Genomic DNA, 19,824 nt, shown 5'->3' on the forward strand with positions numbered 1-19,824 from the left:
CCAAAAAAAGAAAGCTAGAAAAACAGGTCTAGAAAGGAAAAAGGGATTATGTTCTTTCTAACTCATTCTAAATACAGTTCAAAATGTAGTTCGGGGTTATGCTTATTTTTTTTTTAAAGCAAATGCTTTTGAAGGATGCAAATCTATATATTTTTATTCAATAACCTAATAACAAAATATTGCATGCTTAATCACGAAAAAGGAACAGCCTGCTGTAATAGATAAAGTAGTCAAGCAAACTATTTTTGGTTGAACTTGGACCTTTCTGGAATTTTTCAGTTTGCTCTACATTTTCTTGGGACTTTGCTTAACAAGAACGTTTTTTATGCATTTGATGAATTTAAAGATGCAGACTATTGTCTTTGTACCTCAATACTCCATGTATGTGCAGGTATATAATACCACTTTTTGAAGTGTCCTTAATTATTTTAATTTTGCCAATTACTTGTGATCTGTAATATCTACGATGGTCATAATGCCTCCTCAACATGCTTTTAGGCTCTCCTAACGAGTACAGGTTCATACAGAGGTAAACAATCTGTGGCTCTGTTTGGTTACTACTTGACCTGCAGAATAGTTGGGTAGGGTCTGTTGATCTCCAATACTTTTACAGAGAACATGTGAGGAATATTCATACCCGGTGACAGTTAGCTCTGATTTATATTGTCAGGCACCTCGTTTTACAGTGAGCATTAATTTACTACATTATTCTAGATTTATACCACCAATCAAATTTCTGATTTTCCTAAATTGTTCACGCCATCACTTAACGCACATAAGTGGTTCATTTTTTTAGATGTGGTCTTTGCTACAAATGCATGGGGTATTCTGCCCCCATGCTATTTTCCTTGCAAGTGATGTGTTTGACTGAAGACATCCCCTGATGTAATATACTTACTGCCATTCAACTCCAGGCCTTGATGGGTAAACATTTGGGGGATTCTAACAAGACCCATGTGCTCAAATAAAGAAATTAATAAATGTTTGCTTTACCCTTTCACTTAAAGAGCTGTATTTCACAAAAGGATTGTTTAGTTTAGAGGTGACTAACGCATATGCACGCCTCCCAGGGAAGTGCGTTAGCACATTCCCAGTATGCTTTGACCTGGTGGAAGGGTTCACGATAAAACCAGATGAAAAGACTAACTTGCCAACAAGCAAAAACGCACTCTACAGAGTGTTTCAGAAAGAAACAGCTGTTTCTTTGTAGGCTTTGAAGGAAGGTCATATTGTTCTAAAAGACCATTTAAACAGTGCCAAGTCATGTCATAGTGTTCTGACAGTCAATAATGTCCGTGTAGTTGTATCATATTGTACTAACAAAATATATACTGATACCTTATTGGATTTCACAAAGAAAGCCCTGGAGTGCAAGGGGAGGCTGGAAGAATATACCGATTTAGTGCTAAAAAACTGACTGTTCCTTTAATTCAACTCTATTACATGACACTCATTACATGAATCAAAACCCATAATGGTAAAAGCATAGCACATATGTTCTAAATTAAACGAATAGTGACATTTCACAACCGTGGGAGAGTTTAAGCCATTTTAAAATAGCAGTTAATGTAACCACGCTGTATGGAATCCTCAGTTTCAGAGACCAACAGGTAAACCCTTCATTTCTATTATAAAAGTGAGCTTCAGGATACCCTTTAAGGCATGGTCTTTATGCTACTGTAATTTAATTCATATATCTATACAAGACTTGGCCCACCAAGTGTAAATTGTTGGTATTGTATTACTACTACTACTACTACTACTACTACTACTAATTATTATTACAACAAACATGGTTATGACACAGTATATCAAGTTCCCAATAGAAGAAGAATTACCTTACTAATAGAGTGAGAAAAGTACACAATAAATAAACTCAGAATCACATATGTATGTTTTTTTCCTTTATTTAACATTAGGGAGATTGAATGAACCGTACCGATCAACACTTCGGAATATAGGGCTGTGTCATTACACTCTAACAAGCATATATCCGTGTAAAAAAACACACTTTACTGTACACCTGAGAGTTGAATGTTGCCATTAAGTGCCATCATAATGGTTACATGTAATAAGCAAAAAGTCATCGCAACCTGCAGAGTATACAGCAGGGGAGGTTGTCTGTATTGCACTGGAGTTAATTATGAACCTGGTGATGGAGGTTAGCATCATTGTTTGGGAAAGATTAGAGTGACACCTTGACAGTCAGTTGAAAAGGGCATGTGCGCAGAGGTCTTCTGCCTTTTTTTTAAATCATTCTCATCCATGCAGTAACAGACAGAGAGATGAAATGGTATTACAATAATCCAGTCTCTATAGCATTCCAATTTAATTGGGTTACTGAAATTTATAGATGAGTCTCCATACTAAGTCAAACTTCAATGTTCACTCAGTAACCAAGTTAGCCATTAATGAATAGGGAGTTCATCAGCTGTTTCTTTGTGAGCTTCAAGCATGTTAAAGTATAGTATGAGACAGCATGAACTGCGTAAAAAACAACTTTCTTCAATTCTATCCTCAAGTAGCCCTAACAGTTTAAGTGTTATGTTTTCAGCAGAGGAGCTTTGAAAAACATGCTTTGGTTGAGGACTGATTTGGGAAAGATAAAGGAAGGTCATGTTGTTTAAAAGACAAGGTGAACAGTGCTAAGTCATGTCATAGTGTCCTGACGGTTACTAAAAACTATGTAGTTGTATCATAGTGTACAAAATATATTTGTTATCATTATGTTGCAATGTAGAGACAGCATAGATTGTGTAAAGTCATATTGCAGTGCACTAGTGCACTCAAGAGACCGTTTTTTTGTCATTGTCAGCGTTATTTAGATGAAATTAAGAATGACATTGTCTTCTAGCGTCCAATGGGGAAACCTAAATTATCTGATGTGATGTCACAGTGTTTTAATAACCAACATAGATTGACACACATCCTAGTATAATTGGGGAATTATAGACATACACGTGCAATGTTCAGGCACTGAAAAGGTATTACAAAGAAGTCTCCTAGCATATATTTTTTTCTATCAATTTGCTAACAAATTACACAATATTCCAAGTAAATCTTATAAAGTGCAGGAAGCTTGGTCAGCACTAAACAAAAAACATAATAAAATACCATTAACAAAGGCAATAGTGTCTGTTGTACAGCATTTGGCCTGGCAATAAGACATTATAGTCCAAAATTTATTTTTTTAAAAAAAACCCGCAGAACCTTACAGAGACTTGGTTCAATGCAGTGACAAATGATGACAATATTTTATTTTAAGATGGCCAAGCAATAAAGACATTAAAAAAAAACATTTATTAAGCAATCTATTTACACAAGAATTTTCAGTTCCTTTGCTTAAAAATATATTTTATATGTTTATTTTATCTTTTAAGTCAAGTAGTTCATTAAAACATTAGCACCACTTTACCACTCCTGGTCAAAAAAACTGGTAAAAGCAAATCTGCTACATAATATGATACCCATTAGCTTTATATTACACTGATTATTTCTCATTCTACATCCAGATTTTGTCTGCATCCTGGTACAAAATTGTTAACTTGGAGCAATTGTTAGGAAAATTGATTTCCATGGACAATGCTCCATGTTTAGAGCTTTGCCTTAATAAATATCACTTGATGTTTTCTTTATGTATACACACACACACATTACACACATACATACAGACTTTCAGATATTGATTTCCAAACATGTTCCCGAATGTACCTCCTGCCAAAGCGTCCAAACCAGCAATCCGGATATACTATCTGCTACACCTTGAAGAACATTTTCTTTAATTTATATAATTTCATTACTGTGGTATGTAGTCTTCAAATTACCGGTTTTCTTTTTCAAAAAAGGAAAGTCTAAGATGTTTAAGCATTGAGACTTTCTTTTTACTATTGTTGAGCTTTCTGCAAGTAGGATAAAAATGTGGATTTTCACTTTTCACTATATTTTAAGTTTTGATTCATATCAAGAATTAAACCTTCGATGAACTATGCAAAATCTAAACCTCAATCAAAAAGAGGATTATCAGTGAGATTAGTGAAGTTATGGAAAAAGCAACATCATTTATATTTTAGAATCAGGAAGGATCAGGAAAAACTAGGTGTGGCTTCATGGGAATTTTCCTTTACATTATTCTAAGCAGGAGACTAGTGATGGTTTAAATTTCTAATTTCTTTTTACCCAGACTCTCACTAGATAATCACATTAATATTTGCCTTAGCAGATCTGTCATGTTTTGCATTCTTTTAGATATATTTCAGTTCATATAAAAACAACCTATCAGTACCTTCTTTTTTGTCACAGGAGACAAAAATGACATGAATAAAATATTTCTGGAAAGGTATGGACATTCATTCGCAAATGCTACATTTAGTTATGAATGTTAAATTCAGCAGAGTATATGGAACAGTACCTTATCTTTATGCAATTTGGTTTTACCTCTATACGTTTGCTTTTACCCGTTTACTTTGACCAGATCAATACGCAAAGCTTACTACAAGATACCGTAGCACCATTGTACTAGTTAACAGCTGTAGAATATTATATGTGCATTTGTGTGATATGATCATCTTACATATAATTTTTATTTTAAATAAAATGTATACTGATGGAAAATTAACTAGCTTTTTGTGCAGCCTAGAGGAATTAGTGACATTTTAGGAGCATACGTGTCACATATGTTTACACTTTCTTGAGTGCATTCTTCTGGGTAGAATCATCATAATATTAAGTTGAACAACATGAAAAATAATTAAAATATTCTAAATGGATTTTATGGTTGTCTAAAAATGGAAAGCTATTTTTTTTTCCTTGTTTTGCTACTGCGAGACAAAACTGTGCAACATAAGAGGGGCAGGCAAAAAATGTTAATAGACACTGAAAAATAAACAGCCTGTTGCATTTATAGAAGTGCAATTCAGAGAAAATATCTTGGACAATTCTGGATCATACTTCCAGTATCCATAAAACATTGATTCATTTTAGTGCAATTGAAGCCATCAAAGGCCTTTAATTTCTGGACCTTCAGGGGACATAACTTCTAAAAACTGTTTGTGCAGGATATGTAAAACATGTGAAAGATTAAGCAGGATTACATCAGACAAAGATTCTGTCTGGAAAAATCTAACATTGGAATGTGTATTTGCGTTGTTCACAGGAAGAATGCCCATGAGTTGAGATAAGTGTGAAGTCTTCCACTGTTTTTTTCTTTCATAGTTTATTCTTCAGTTACAGTAACATATCCTGCAGATGGCACATTCATTTTTCAAGATTTTCAGTGGCAGGAATTACATCCTGAAGCTACGGTTTCCTGTATTTCCTCTACTTGCATTCTTCAAATGTATTTCCTGTTGAAAGGTAGAAAAAAATATGTTTTTTTGAACAGCACTCCTTCATGATATGATCTTGCAACTACACTATATGAACAGAAGTATATGGACAACCCTCCTAATTATTGAGTCACACCATTTTCTAAGAGGTCTAGAAGCACATGGGCATGCCATCTCAGCAGACAAGCATTGGCCACATAGATTGGGTCCATGCTGAAGAGTGTGGCACACCTTTTTGGCTTTATTATTTAAATATATTATTTGCATTTTTGTGTGCCACTTGGTCAGGGCCGGCCCAAGGCAAAATGCCGCCTGGGGCGAATTTTAAAATGCCGCCCCCCCCTTATCTACCCTTCCTCTCCCTCCGTCCCTGCCACCCCCCCATTATCTACACTTCCTCTCCCTCCCTCCCTATTATCTACCCTTACCCCCCCCTTGTACTTACCTTTCAGCAGTCCTGCGGCGAGTCTCCCTGTTCGGTCTCAGTGCCGGCTTGTAATGCTGAGCGCCAGTAATCTTCCGGCACTCAGCATTACAAGCCGGCACCGAGACCGAACAGGGAGACTCGCCGCAGAGGAGAGAGAGAGGGGCGCCGAGCGGGTACTGACAGCTTGGTAAGCGAAAACCACTCGGCGCCCCTCTCTCTCTCTTTCGCTTTAAAAAAAAAGCGGCAAAAGTGCCGCCTGGAGCGGTTGCTCCACTCGGCTCCATTGTCGGGCAGCCCTGCTTAAAAAATGGTACAAATCCCCCCAGACATGCTCCAGAATCTTATGAAAAGCCTTCCCAGAAGAGTGGAGGAAGTTACAACCCATGGTTTTGATGTCCAACAAGCTCATATATATGTGATGATTAGGTGTCCACATACTTTTGTTTAAAAAGTATATATATATTTTTTTTTCAAAGTACCTTACATGCATCTGTATTTGTACCCGCAAACAGTAGTAGGCAGCTTCATTCTTTGTGAAGAATTTGATAAAAGCAGAAATTAAAAAAGCCTTCTCAGACACTGTTTACCCCTGTTCACAATAGAGCTTTGAAAAGTATTCATCGTTTTCCACAAATGGTACTATTTTATTTTTATATATTATATATTTATATTTTTATATTTTATATACCACAAAGGGAAATATTTTACATGTGAATGACCTGTATTGTTTGTCAGAAGTAAATCTGCTTTGGCAAATTTTATTTTTTATTTGTAAAATGATAACTTCTAAGTTGAAGAACAGTTAGCGTTCTCTGATAACCTTCAGAAAGCCTTTTGCTGTTACATTTTTTTTTAACACAGAAGGGTTTGTGGGTGAAGGGTTGGTCAGTTGTGCTTGGTGATCAATTGAAATATTAATCTAATGTAGGTCAGATTTCTTTCACTACTCATTTATTCAGTCGGAGCTCAATATTTCTTAGATGGGTCACTGATCTTTGACTTACATTGCAAAATACATGCAATATATGAAATGCACACCAAGATTCTATACACAATACTTGCTTAACTGTTGATTTTTAAAACTATATTTCCATAATAAATTTTAACCTACCTGCCATGGAAAACTGCATTCTGTTGGCATCTATGGTACACATCTAATGACCCCCCCTCCTTTGTGGGAAGACTTCCTGTCTCCTGATTTCTGCACCAATTAGGAAATAAGTGGTAAAAGTTTTGTTTTTTTTAAATATACACACAGCCTATCAGGAAGAGGATGAGTAGAGTCAAAACCACATGAAACAGATCAGTGGAATCCTGTCAAATATCCTGACCATAAAAACCATTAGCACAATGAGTAGTGGATTTAGGGGATAGCTGCCAAAGGCCATAGCCAGGGTAGTGCCCCCAATCACCTCTAAAAGAAACATACACTCTGTCTCCTCTGTTAGCATTCTTTGTGAAGATAAAGACATCCTATCCCTGTGGTACTCATTAGGTTATGCGTAAAAGATGCTACAGAGATCAGTGTCATAGATGTAAGTGGGTTAATTTTAAGGGATATCTTATCTCCTTATGTGAGAATGAGAGAGAGAATAAATTAATTCATATGTGGATAAATTGTGTGAATGAGTAAGAGAATGAATTAATTAATGTGTGGATGAATTGTGTGAATGAGTGAGAGAATGGTCGCTTCCTGACGGCGGCCAATAGAGTCGCTCGCATGGACCTTTAACTCCTGGAACCTACCCAGTACGAGTTTCGCAGTGAGGAGTTAAAGGTCCGTATGAGCGACTCTATTGGTCGCTTGTAGGGACCATTAACACCTGGAGCGGGGGAGACCAGTGGTCTGCCCAGGGCGAGTTTCCGCACCAGGAATTTAAAAGACCGTACGAGCGACTCCATTGGTCGACAGCAGGGGGCTCGTCTGACATCAATCATTGAAGGAGCTCCCTGCCCGCGGATGTGTGGATGAATTGTGTGAATGAGTGAGAGAATGGTCTCTCCTTGACGGCGACCAATAGAGTCACTTGTACGGACCTTTAAAATCCTGGTGCCAAAGCTGCTGCCTACCTCGTTAACCCCGTATTAACCCCTTCTGACCCTTCGGCCAGGGTCAGAAGGAGGTAAAACTGCACTGAATCTGACAGTCAACCCCTAATCTGCAGTGAGTGTGGCAAATATTTTTTTTTGGTGTGGGAGCGAAGGGAGTGATTGCATGCTAGGGAGCATGGAGTGGGGCCCAAGGAAATGTTTGCCTAGGGTCCAATTTTTCAGTATTAAAATTTTTTGTTATGTTACAAAGATTAGCTGTTTTCTTCCTATATTTTATTTTTACCAGTGTTTCAAGTTATATATTATTGTACTTGTTTGCAAAAATAGAGATGGGGAGAAAGTGGGGTAGGGGATAGTGAGGGAAGAGGTATTTGAGGGGGAGAAAGGGGGTATCTGATAGGGAAAATGCTTTCACCCCAGATTGTTAGGGGGTCCTATGCCCATGACTCTAATCATGAGAGGCACCACAAAAAGGGCACTTTAATATGAACAAAATAAGCACACCCAGAGACCAGTAGCTAAAGATGGCTGCTCTTATTGTATCTGTTGGTTTTTAATGCTCTGAAATATTCATATATATTCACTTGTGTTTGTAGGTTTATTATTAGCTTATAACAGCTGGCTTTAAATATCATTATTTGCAAAATCTACAGTTAGAGAAATGTACAGCTCTACTTCAGTTGTAGTATTTATGTTGCCATGTGCCATTACTACCCATCAGAATTACTGAAATCATGCTCTAGGCTCACCCTTGTTCTCATAAGCGAGGATATACATAGGGCGGGGTCATGGGAGGGGCATGGGGGCCCTGGTGTTAAGCATGTACTGGACCCCAAGATTTCTGATGGCGGCCTTGCATATAGTCTATAATAGCATTATTAAATAAAAGGGATTGGAGGAACCCGAGGCAATCATTCTTGAATGGTGTGAATTTTTGGTCTCCCATGACTCTAAAAGTTTAGTAGGATTTTTCCACTGTATTTGATAAAATACAACATAAAATAAATTACAATATTGAGCTAATATTTTTTTCTAAATGGCGAACATATTTTAAGAAATTATTTAAAATTTAGATCTCTACTTTTTAACTTGCTACCCAATATTTGTAATTTCTTGCAGTGTAGAAATTCCCAGAGAGGAGACGGTTAACTACAAGTGTATACTAGGTGACATTAAAATGAATTACAAGACTGGTAGTGTTTATTTTTATTTGAGCATCTAAATTGAGATTATTATATTTCTTAGGGTGGAGAACTTCTTAAACCTTTTGACTGTAAACTCACGAGCGGGGCCCTCATAAGCCCAATGTTCTTGCCAAGAGCTGTATAAAAGGCTAGATGGCAAGTTTACGGGCAGGGTTCTCAACTCCTGATGTATCTGTATGTATTAATGTATATTTGTTATGTACTTATATACACATGTATGTGTTAACTGCCCCATTTAAATTGTACAGCAATGCATAATATGTTGGTGCTTAATAAATAAAAGATAATAATAAATGATAATAATAACCCAAATGATATATTTACCTATACAAAAAATAAGAAAAGGGAATTCATACTGTATATCAAACTGTTTGTTCAAAAAAGGAATCTCAATTTACTTTAGCAAATGAATGGGACCTCTCTGGATCAGCTGTGGTCATAGACAGATGCTCAATTTGCTGATATAGTAGCACCACTTATGACTGGGAAACATATGTGTGTGCTTTTACATTATAGGTCCACTTTACAATATTAGTGCTTTTGCTGTGGATTATTATTAATCAGCACAGTATTGACAAAATAATTGAGGATCATATTTACCAAGTTAAAAATAGACATAAATGAATCTCAGTCACCTTCACTATTGCTCACAGTTGTATCAGCAAAGTCTAAGGGGCCACTGGGCTAAAGGATGCTGATAACCCTGGTCTGTAGGAAGAGTTAAACGTTAACTAATCTCAGAGATACTATGTAAAATTATTGACGAAGGTAGAGTCTCAGTGAGGAATTACGCTTTTTTCTGTTTTATTTGTATTCATACATATTATATAAATGTTTCTATGTATTTTAATGTTCCTTTAAAAATTGGTTGCTTTAACTATGGAATTGGCTTTTCCTGCAAAAGGCTGATCTTGTCCAATAAATATAGCTTGCAGTATTCATGCCCCTGAAAAACTGTAAATATAAGTGATAATAGTCACAGATGTAGCTGTGCTTATGGCATATTTTTTTTAAATTATTTTATTTAATAATTATTTGCAACATCTTTGGCTTAATAATCCAACACTCCACATGGGTCCATCAAAAATGTCCTCCAATTAAGGTAACATAAATGTCCTAAATACTATACAGTATATAAATCCCCATTGCAAATCTGGTTTATTGTCAAAATTGCTGCAACCACCTTCTTAAAATGCCACCAGAGATTTTCTATGGAGATCAGGTCAGGTGACTGTGATGGCCACAGTAGAATCTTCCAGGACTTGTTCTAAAACCAAGCCTTGGTGGAATTTGGGGTATGCTTGGGATCATTGTCCTTTTGGACAGCTTTCTCACAGATGGCATGAGGTTTTCTCCTAGGATTTCTTGATACTTCAATGAGTCCATCTTGCCTTTCATATATATGTTCATTGCCAAATGCTTAAAGTTTGTACATTTTGACAATAAACCTGATTTGCAATGTGGGTTTAATAATTTTAATTGCAACTGTATATATATCACTGCTGTCTCATTGTGTTCGGGCACGACACCTTCACTGTCAGTCACCCAATGCTCTTCAAATGATCAATGCTTAGTGATTTACTAGATCCCCTCTACTTTATCGAAGTCAAAACAAGCGAGCAAGAAAATAGCTCTGTAAGAATCAAGTTGAATTTCTACAGATATCTAGGTCTATCTCATTAAACAGGATTTAGTTTCTGAAAGTTTGGACAACAAATGAGGATTAACTTTGGCTTCTATCAGATAAGCCAGAAGTTTAAAAGTTTACTGTTTTTTGGGGTTTCTTCTCTGCTTTGGTGGATGCTAATTTTGTATGAATTAAATACAGGAAATTAATTGTTATGCCAAGTCTGAAACGTTTGACTACTAAATTCAGATACACTAAATAAAAAATTAAAACACAATAGCCATAGGTAGCTTTAATATATTAATTTGATCATACTGAAATTTGTTGAAAGTTCATCTTTAAGGATGGCTAAAAAATGTTCTAATCCCTATATGTTGAATAAAAAACTCCACCTATGAATATAACAAATTGTAAAATGTAAGGTTCAGGAATGTGATGTTCAAGATTAACACCTCAAATATCGATATTCTGTGAGGTACATTACCTTCTGGGCTTTGGGCATATCAGTGTGACGTTGTGCACGCACAGAGCGGGCTGATTTAGCGGGCTTGGCAGGAGCACAGTACATTTCCAGCCTCCGCAAATCACAGCTTTGGAAACAGCATTCATCCACAATTCCTTTGTGATGTGAGCGACGAGTGCTGGATCCATACCCTGTTGGCTTGCCTGTGGGAGAAAAAAAAGATATCGTAAAAATGAAAAAAAAAGAGTAAACTTAAATTCATTACAGAACACGATCCCACTACCTATTACCTGTTCAATAGGAATTGAACGTGTTCTCATAATATTTAATTGAAAGGGATATTATTCTACATAGGAAAGAAGCAGAATGGTTGCTAATGTATCTATTTTTTTTATTTATGTCTTATCCATTGATTAGCCCGGACCAAGTCTGTACTCACTTTATGGTTCTTTCATTTTTTGCTTATACTATTTATACATACTATAGGTAAACTAGGCCTTTATAGTTACCACAGTTGTGTGCTTCTCTTTTTGGCTACTTTGATTTATAATCCCTTTTTCTTTAGATACCCTACATATATCATGTCCTATTATTGCCTTATCCAAATCTGTATATATTTTGAATCCTGCACACCTCTATTTTTGATATTTTTCGAAATAGATAAATCCTATACTTCTATTGTTGAGATTTAGAATAGTAAATTATATTGCTAAGAATTGTTTGGTTACTTACAATATTATTTTATCTTACTATATATTAAAGTGATGTGAACATTGACTACAGCACAGCACCCTTTGGAGATACCCTTTGGGCGCGCAATACAATGAACATATTCATTTAATGCTATCATACACATTGATTTGAGTTTATCATCATATATAGTCTGATGGCACATTTGATCTTGAAACTTCATTGATGGGAAATATTTTATGTACATACTTTGACAACCCCATGCTAAATACAATGGTGGTGTAAAAGACCTTATTGTACTTGGTAATGATATTCATCTTTTAATATAAGGGCAATGTGCCTACATATATAATATTAATCTTTTGTGTGTCTTGACTGCTTATAATTGGTACGTCTGGTTTGTTTAAATATAATATAAGAATCTTCATTGCTTAAGATTATTATTGTGGATAACACAATAATATAATATTAATATAATAATATTCTATTTATAACACCTTTATTATTTTGCTTGGTTTTCTTCCCCATAAGGATGCATTGTATTTAAACCCTTGCTTTTTTGGCTTATTTGGGCCATCATTCTTTCTTTGAGGCTTTGAAACTTTATGAACACATGACCCTCACACATGTAAGCATCATCATGTGCAGATGTGTTTTGGCACCTTCACAAGAAAGGTCAAACTCTCCTTTTCTTACAGTTGCCTGCTTGACAAATTGCCCTTGGTCTGACTAGGCCCAAGTTCCTCTTGTGGCATGCCACAGCATTTCATCCACCTCAAAATGGCATACCGGAGACGTCAACTTAGCCAAAGGATGCCCATACTACCCATTTTCTATTATCTGATATAAAACTTGATTGTAAACATGTCTCACTGGATTCCAGTTTACATTATGCTTAGAGATACAGTATATATTTTTTTCATCCGTTTGCCTTCAATCCAAAACAGTTTCCATGCTGCATTCATATGATTTTCGCAACCTTCAGTGTATTGCCTTTGGATCAAAGTGCTCAGTAATCCCAGGAATTTGTCATTGATGATACGTGCCAAGTATTTTTTTCTTTTTAAATTCTGCCTCTCGAAAGAGTTCAATTTTTTTCCTCAGCATAACGCATTATATTAGAGATTGCATCACCAAGGAATAAATAAATCAGTTTTATGTACATTGCAACACAGATTAGCAAAATGGATTAAGCATAATTTCAGTGCTCACAGACCTTTCCATGTCTGTAACCACCAACCTTAATATACGGTATATCATTCATAGAATTAAAGGCAGATCAATGAAGTATTGGCACACAGGCAATCTCTTCAAGTTTGCTCTGGAGTATGGACATCCGTTGCAAGGCTTATCGGGCAATATTATTGCCCATTCACACCCCTGTTCTTGCATCACAGGAAACATTTCGGGTTCTATTCAAACCAGTTGGAGTTGTCAGTCAAGTTACAGAGGTAACACAACTGACTTAAACTGAAACCACTCACTAGAGTAAGTAATTTGTTCAGCAAGATCATTCACAAATATTCAACTTAAACTACCGGTAAATGTACTGCAGCTAGACATTGCAAGTATCAGTTCAAACTCTTGTCAAGATCTTCATAATCGCCAATCCTCTATGCCTTAATCTGACATAATCAGGAAAAAACTAATACTAATTTCCACATTGTATCTTATTGTATTCATGATTATAGTAATGCAAACAGCAAATGGTATAATAAAAATACTGGTCTGTTTTATTCACCTACACCCTAGTAAGAATTGGTATCATCACCCTACATCAATTATCTCAACAGTTCCAGGATCAATGAATCTGTGCACAAATGGATCATTCTGACTGGCTGTCCCAGAATTCTTGTTCATCTTTAATGGGGTTTTATTACCTTCCTCTTTACCTAACTAAATAACACTGTTGACAAATTTTTCTAATAAAGTACTACAATTTCAACTTTGTGTCCTACAAGCAGCCAAAATAGCATTTGCCTAATAACAAATACAGACACTTTTTGTTTTTCAAATTTTAAAGATTCTAGCTTTAGCATGTTATTGGACACTGGACATTTTTTTTCCAGTGGCATAAAATGATGTAATATTACACTGAAACAGTTGGTTCAACTTGAGGTATTATCACCCAAGTAAGCTACTGTGTAAATTTCACAATATATTCTGGTCACAGTCCTGTGCAATTCACAATAGAGCTCTGTAACATTGACCCTGGGAGTTAATATATTATAACCCAATTTAGAAGGGTCCTCTTGCTTGGTGTATGTATAAAGCATGTCTCTATGCATGCATTTGGCCCCCTCGTTCTGCCTGGTTGCTCACTTTGCATCTTATTTAAGGCTTGTCCCAAAAAATAATTAAAATATTATAAGAATAACATTTACTTACCATTGAAATATTTACTTCCTATTAAATTACCAAACATAGGAACACATAAACTTACATGAGAGTTTCAGGGTGTGTGCATGTACCTAAAAAATACACATTAATGACTTACAAAGTACTTTAATATACATTCTTCATTGCTGAAGCTGCATGGGGCACTGGGGTGTCCCTTTAATAGTTGTTTCCCTTGGTTATTTATACCTAGAGGCTATGGAGACCACACAACCAAATGTGTGGTTTATGTGAATTGTTCATTGCTCTGAGTAATATAAGATCCAAAATATAAATACAGGTCCTACAGAACTATATTACTTGCCAAATCCCAGTAGCTAAAATCAGTATAAACCTCACAAGTGCAGCATTCCATTGTAGCTCAGGTCAGATTCCACAGCTAGAAAGTGAGATCAACAGCCAAGAAAATTTTTACTGGCTACAAAAGTGCTTTGCATGTCAAAATTCCATTTCTAGGAAAACGGATAATGCATTTCAAGGTCTGAGATAACATGATCAGATAGCACGCTGCCATTGCCTCGTCTACGTATTATTTTAAGACTACATTTCAGTTTTAGTCTAACAGGGACCAGCCTCTAATACACCAAATGGTAATTTTAAAACTGGTATTGAGCATATCGAATTCAACAAATATAATGCAACAATATGGTGTACAGTGTAAAGCTACATTAGGTTTCGACCTTCCAATTGTTTAGCTAAGAATAAATATGCCACAAAACGCTTAATTATGTGTCTTTTAAGCCTCTTGTGTTTTCCCCCTTACTATTGAAATAGTCTAAAGTCTATTGAAATACTGCATATTTGATGAAGGGATGTTCCATTAATTATTTTTAAATTTAAATATAATAATAAGTGGAACACCCCATCATCAAATATGCAGTATTTCAATATAATTTAAGCAGAGGAGTGGTACAAAAAAATCCTTAAAATATAGGCATAAATTAGTTTTCATTTCTCATTCTACAATTATCCTTACTCGCAGTGCTATAAATTTCCAGTAAGTCCTTTTGATCTCCTGTATCAACCCATACACACATCTCCCATCTTACAGGAAATATAAGCATGCATTTTGCCTTGAATGCTTTTCTGTTTATAACTTTTGTTCTCATTTTACCAGTTCTCTGGCAATACATACATATACTATTGATTTGAAGGAGATTGATTTCACAGAAAATACCTGAAACAAGCGAACTAGGACGTTATGGATAGCTAACAATTTTATCAATAAATAATGATTAATAACATTTTCTTCATGATCTTTAATAAATACATTTATGTTTTACTGCATACATTTCTAACAATCGCTAACAAATGTGTTAGTCAAACTTTCTTTTCAAGTTCAGTTGGGTTTTCTTGCCTCTGCTTAAGATAGTGGAAAGTATCTGATTATTTGCTTTCTATAAAATCTATCTTAACTGCTCCTTATCTACATGGTACCAGTCTGGAACTGTTTGCTTGGTAAGCTTGATTAACAAAAGGTCAAGAGACTAGAATAAATAGTAAAAGAGGCAGTTAGACACCTTCATAGCCTGAGACAGCTGCTATTTTAAAAAAGAGCAGACAGAAAGGCTTATAAACTAAACTGTATACATTCAGTTTACCTGCATGAATATATAGAACATATAAATCATATACACATCAAAATGACTTCTACGTCAACAGAAAAAAATTACTTAATGTAAGCTCCCAAGAGCAGGGCTGTCAGCTTGTTGATTGTGATTTCAAATTTATCCTACCGACTCTGATTGTAAAGTGCTACTGAATCTCCTGCCACTATATAAATAAAAGCAATGTATGTATTTTGGTAAGATGAAGACAAAGGGAAGTTCATAACTCTATGTTCCTTTAAAACATTATAACTTATAACATTAATAGTGTACGGTCAGAGACATAACTTGGCTAAATGATGTCCTAGGCCTAACCCAGTGCAGTACCCAAGCCACCCCTTACTTCTATGGCTGCTGTCCTCTATACTGAATGCTATACTATCTTGGCACGCTGCATGCACCACATGGTGTAAGTTCACTATGGAGCCTATGCTGACTAGACACAGTGCTCTATTGTGTAAATGGGCCGGATACGAGAGATTCCATAGTGCAGTGGTAGCCTGTGCAGTCCGTGGATTCACTTTGTTCTGTGGTGCGATGCAACAGACCATTCTGTACCACTGACTTAATATTTTAGCGCAGGTTTTTATGACATAAATGACATATACATTAACTATATTACAGTTATTGGAAATCATTTTTACCTACAGTTGTGTGAAAAAGAAAGTACACCCTCTCTGAATTCTATGGTTTTACATATCAGTACATAATACCAACCATCTGTTGCTTAGCATGTTAGGTACAAATTAGGTAAAATCAACCTCAGATGAACAACAACACATGACATATTACATAGTGTCATGGTTATTCAAGAAGAATAAAGCCAAAATGGAGAAGCCATGTGTGAATAACTATGTACACCCCTACTGCTTCCATAAGAATTAATATGCTAAGTAGCAGACAGGTGCTACTAATCAAATGCTCTTGATTAATTAATCAGCAGCAACTGTGGCCACCACTATAAAAGCCAAACTTTTAGCAGTTTGCTGGTCTGGGGCACTCAGGTGGGAAGTGTTATAAGGCAATTTTCAAACAATGTAAACATTCTAAGGTAAGAAAGATAATTCAAAAGTGGAAACCATTCAAGACAGTTGCCAATCTTCCCAGGAGTGGATGTCCCAGCAAATTCACCACAAGTTCAGACCGTGCACAGAGAAATTGCAAGAAAAACAAGAGTTACATCTCAGGCTCTCAGTTAACATGTTGAATGTTAAAGTTCATGACAGTACAATTAGAAAAATGCTGAACCAGTATGGTTTGTTTGGAAGGGTTGCCAGAAGAAAGCCTATTATTTCTAAAAAAAAAAAAAAGAGGATGACATCACTGCTTAGGTTTGCAAAGCTGCATCTGAACAAATGACACAACATTTGAAACAATTTCCATTGGACAAACAAAATGAAAGTGGAGATGTTTGGCCATAATGCACAGCGCCACATTTGGCGAAAACCAAAGCATATCAGCACAAGCACTTCAACTGTCAACATGGTGGTGAAGGGGTGATGATTTGGCCTTGTTTTGCAGCCACAGGACCTGGTAACCTTGCAGTCACTGAGTCCACCATTAATTCCTCTGTATAACAAAGTATTCTAGAGTCAAATGTGACGCCATCTGTCCAACAGCTAAAGCCTGGCTGAAATTGGGTCGTGTAACAGGATATTTATCCCAAGCACACCAGCAAATCTACAACAGAATGTCTTATAAAGAAAAGAATCAAGGTGTTGCAATGGCCCATTCAAAGTTGAGACCTCAACCTGATTGAAATGTTGTGGCAGACCTTAGGAGAGCTATGTATTATCAAATGCCCGCAAACCTTAATGAACTGAAACAATGTTGTAAAGAAGAGTGTGCAAAAATTCTTCCACAACGATGTGAGAGACTGATAAAGTCATAGAGAAAACTATTAATTCAAGTTATTTCTGCTAAAGGTGGTTCTATAAGCTATTGAATCACACATGGCTTCTCCATTTTGACTTTTGTTTTATAAATCATCACACAGTGTGATATGTCATGTGTTGTTGTTCATCTGAGGTTGCATTTACCTTATAATTACACCTGCTAAGCAATAGATGATCGTTATTATGTCCAAGTATGTAAAACCATGGAATTCAAAGGGAGTTTTTTCACACAACTGCCTGTTGCAAAATGTTTTTCCAATTAAGAGGATTCATTCATGAAAAAAACAACTTTCTAACTAATCACCTGCAAATGATTATGTACCAACAATTAAAATCATGAAAGAGAGACTTTGGAAGAATGCAGACAATAAGCTGTATTTATGCCCTAGCAGTACAAGAAAAACCCTAGATCTCTAGCCGGTACAGCAAGACTCTCTGCATTCCTTCTCCAGTAGCAGGTTTTGCCATTTTCTTGGATAATACAGTCAGGATTATAGTTAAAACAGCAGGGTTTAGTTAATGAGAATACAATGTATCTTGGTTTTAGAGTCATAATGTTTCCTTTCCTCTAGAAAGCAGATTTAATTTGAATTTTACAACCATTGTCATTATTATGCCTTGTCAATTGTTAAATACATTAAGAGAAAAACTGAGCTGATGAGAAATACAGAATGCTGTTTATATGCATAACAGATTTGACACTGCATTTATTCTGATAGTTACAGCAGATATTTTATGCATGTCTGTCTGTCTTAGTCACTGGTAACATCAAACAAGACTTAAGTAATGACACTGTCAAGTAAAAATAAGGCTATTTCTTCTGACTGATTAATCAAATTCCATAATAGATTCCCATCAATAGGATTTATTGCCAGATACAGAGTATCCCTTAAGAGTGATGAGGTGATGGATCACTCCCACTACAGGAAGGAATTCATACTTTCTTGGGCAACCTGGATGACATCTGATTCTAAATGTCAGCATTCAAAAGAAAGCCTCCTTTAACAGAGAGTTTTTTTTATAGCATTTGAAGTCTAGGATTCTTTTGAACAGAGTAATACATGGGGTAGGATTTTCCAAGTTAATCTGTTAGATAGCAATACAAATGTAATAAATGTTAAATGGTTGGTTATCTGCATGTGATAAGTCTATATGACATGCATTGAAGTTAGTACAGGAACGTGTACACCGCTACCTGTCCCTCTCCTCATGTCCATCTCTCTCATACTCAAGGAGTTAGCTCAGGAATAAAAAGAGGAGACATGATTAGACGTGTGTATCTTTTAATACATGACTTATTATAAGCCAGATGTTATGCATAATCTTTTATAATTAACCCTATACATGCAAAACTACTAAAGAGCAAAGTGTCATACTTTGGTCAGGCCACTAGGGCACCATCATGAGATCCCTGCAACTTTTTTCTTTAGGAATATCCAATTTTCTACAAGCTATATATAACTGTAAGGTTGTACACATAAATATTTTCAGTTTACTGTCAAATTTAAAGTTGATATTAAAACAGTAATAGCAACTAAATCTGTGGAAATTACAGTTTAGTAGGGTATCACTTTAGCCAAATGGGAAAATATACCAATACAGAAATGCCAAATTTCATGTTTGTCATGGAGACAGATAACAAAACAAATCCATTTGCATGCTCTCAGCATACATTTGATAATGAAGTTCATGCCTGGATAAACAACGAATGTTGAGTGCTGGCATGTTGCAATTAGGAAAATGGATTATAGATATTATGTGACAGTGATCTGAATATGTAATTCTACTGCAAATGTACAGCTAGGAACATCTATTGGGTGGGTGGCTGCTGTATACCCTTAATACACATTTAATTCAAAGCAAGGCAAAGCTTAATAGTAGTTGCTAGAACATCTGTGGCAGTGATAGTGTTTGTCTGCCCAAGCAAGGAATGGCGGTTTCTTCTTACGTGTCAGTTCCCTAGGCCCAAAGTCATATAGACATTAGTTGGGGCAGTTGAGTGGAAAACCCCAGGATACAACTCAGTCACTATGGTTTAATTATTAAGGGGACAGTCTGTTAGGAATTGGGGTTTTAACATACTTTAGTGAATAAACCCAATAGTTATACAGAAAATCTTGCATGTTTTCAAGAAACT

The 19,824-nt window shown here is 35.9% G+C and overlaps 1 protein-coding gene across 2 annotated transcripts in view; it reads right to left on the bottom strand.

Moving 5' to 3' along the window:
- Window positions 1-4,778: 4,778 nt before the first annotated feature.
- IGF1 (insulin like growth factor 1) overlaps window positions 4,779-19,824 on the bottom strand; it is a 53,558-nt gene continuing 38,512 nt past the window's right edge. The window contains exons 3-5 of one of the 2 annotated variants that reach the window (XM_053465185.1): window positions 11,120-11,301; window positions 6,863-6,952; window positions 4,779-5,342 (exon numbers count right to left, since the gene is read on the bottom strand). In XM_053465185.1, the coding sequence (XP_053321160.1) occupies window positions 6,893-6,952; window positions 11,120-11,301 (242 nt within the window). In that variant the 3' untranslated portion in view covers window positions 4,779-5,342; window positions 6,863-6,892. The remainder of the gene's footprint in view (window positions 5,343-6,862; window positions 6,953-11,119; window positions 11,302-19,824) is intronic. The other variant, XM_053465186.1, reaches the window with a different exon arrangement.

Source organism: Spea bombifrons, chromosome 4 (genome assembly GCF_027358695.1).
Source record: "Spea bombifrons isolate aSpeBom1 chromosome 4, aSpeBom1.2.pri, whole genome shotgun sequence".
Classification (NCBI taxonomy): Eukaryota; Metazoa; Chordata; class Amphibia; order Anura; family Pelobatidae; genus Spea; species Spea bombifrons.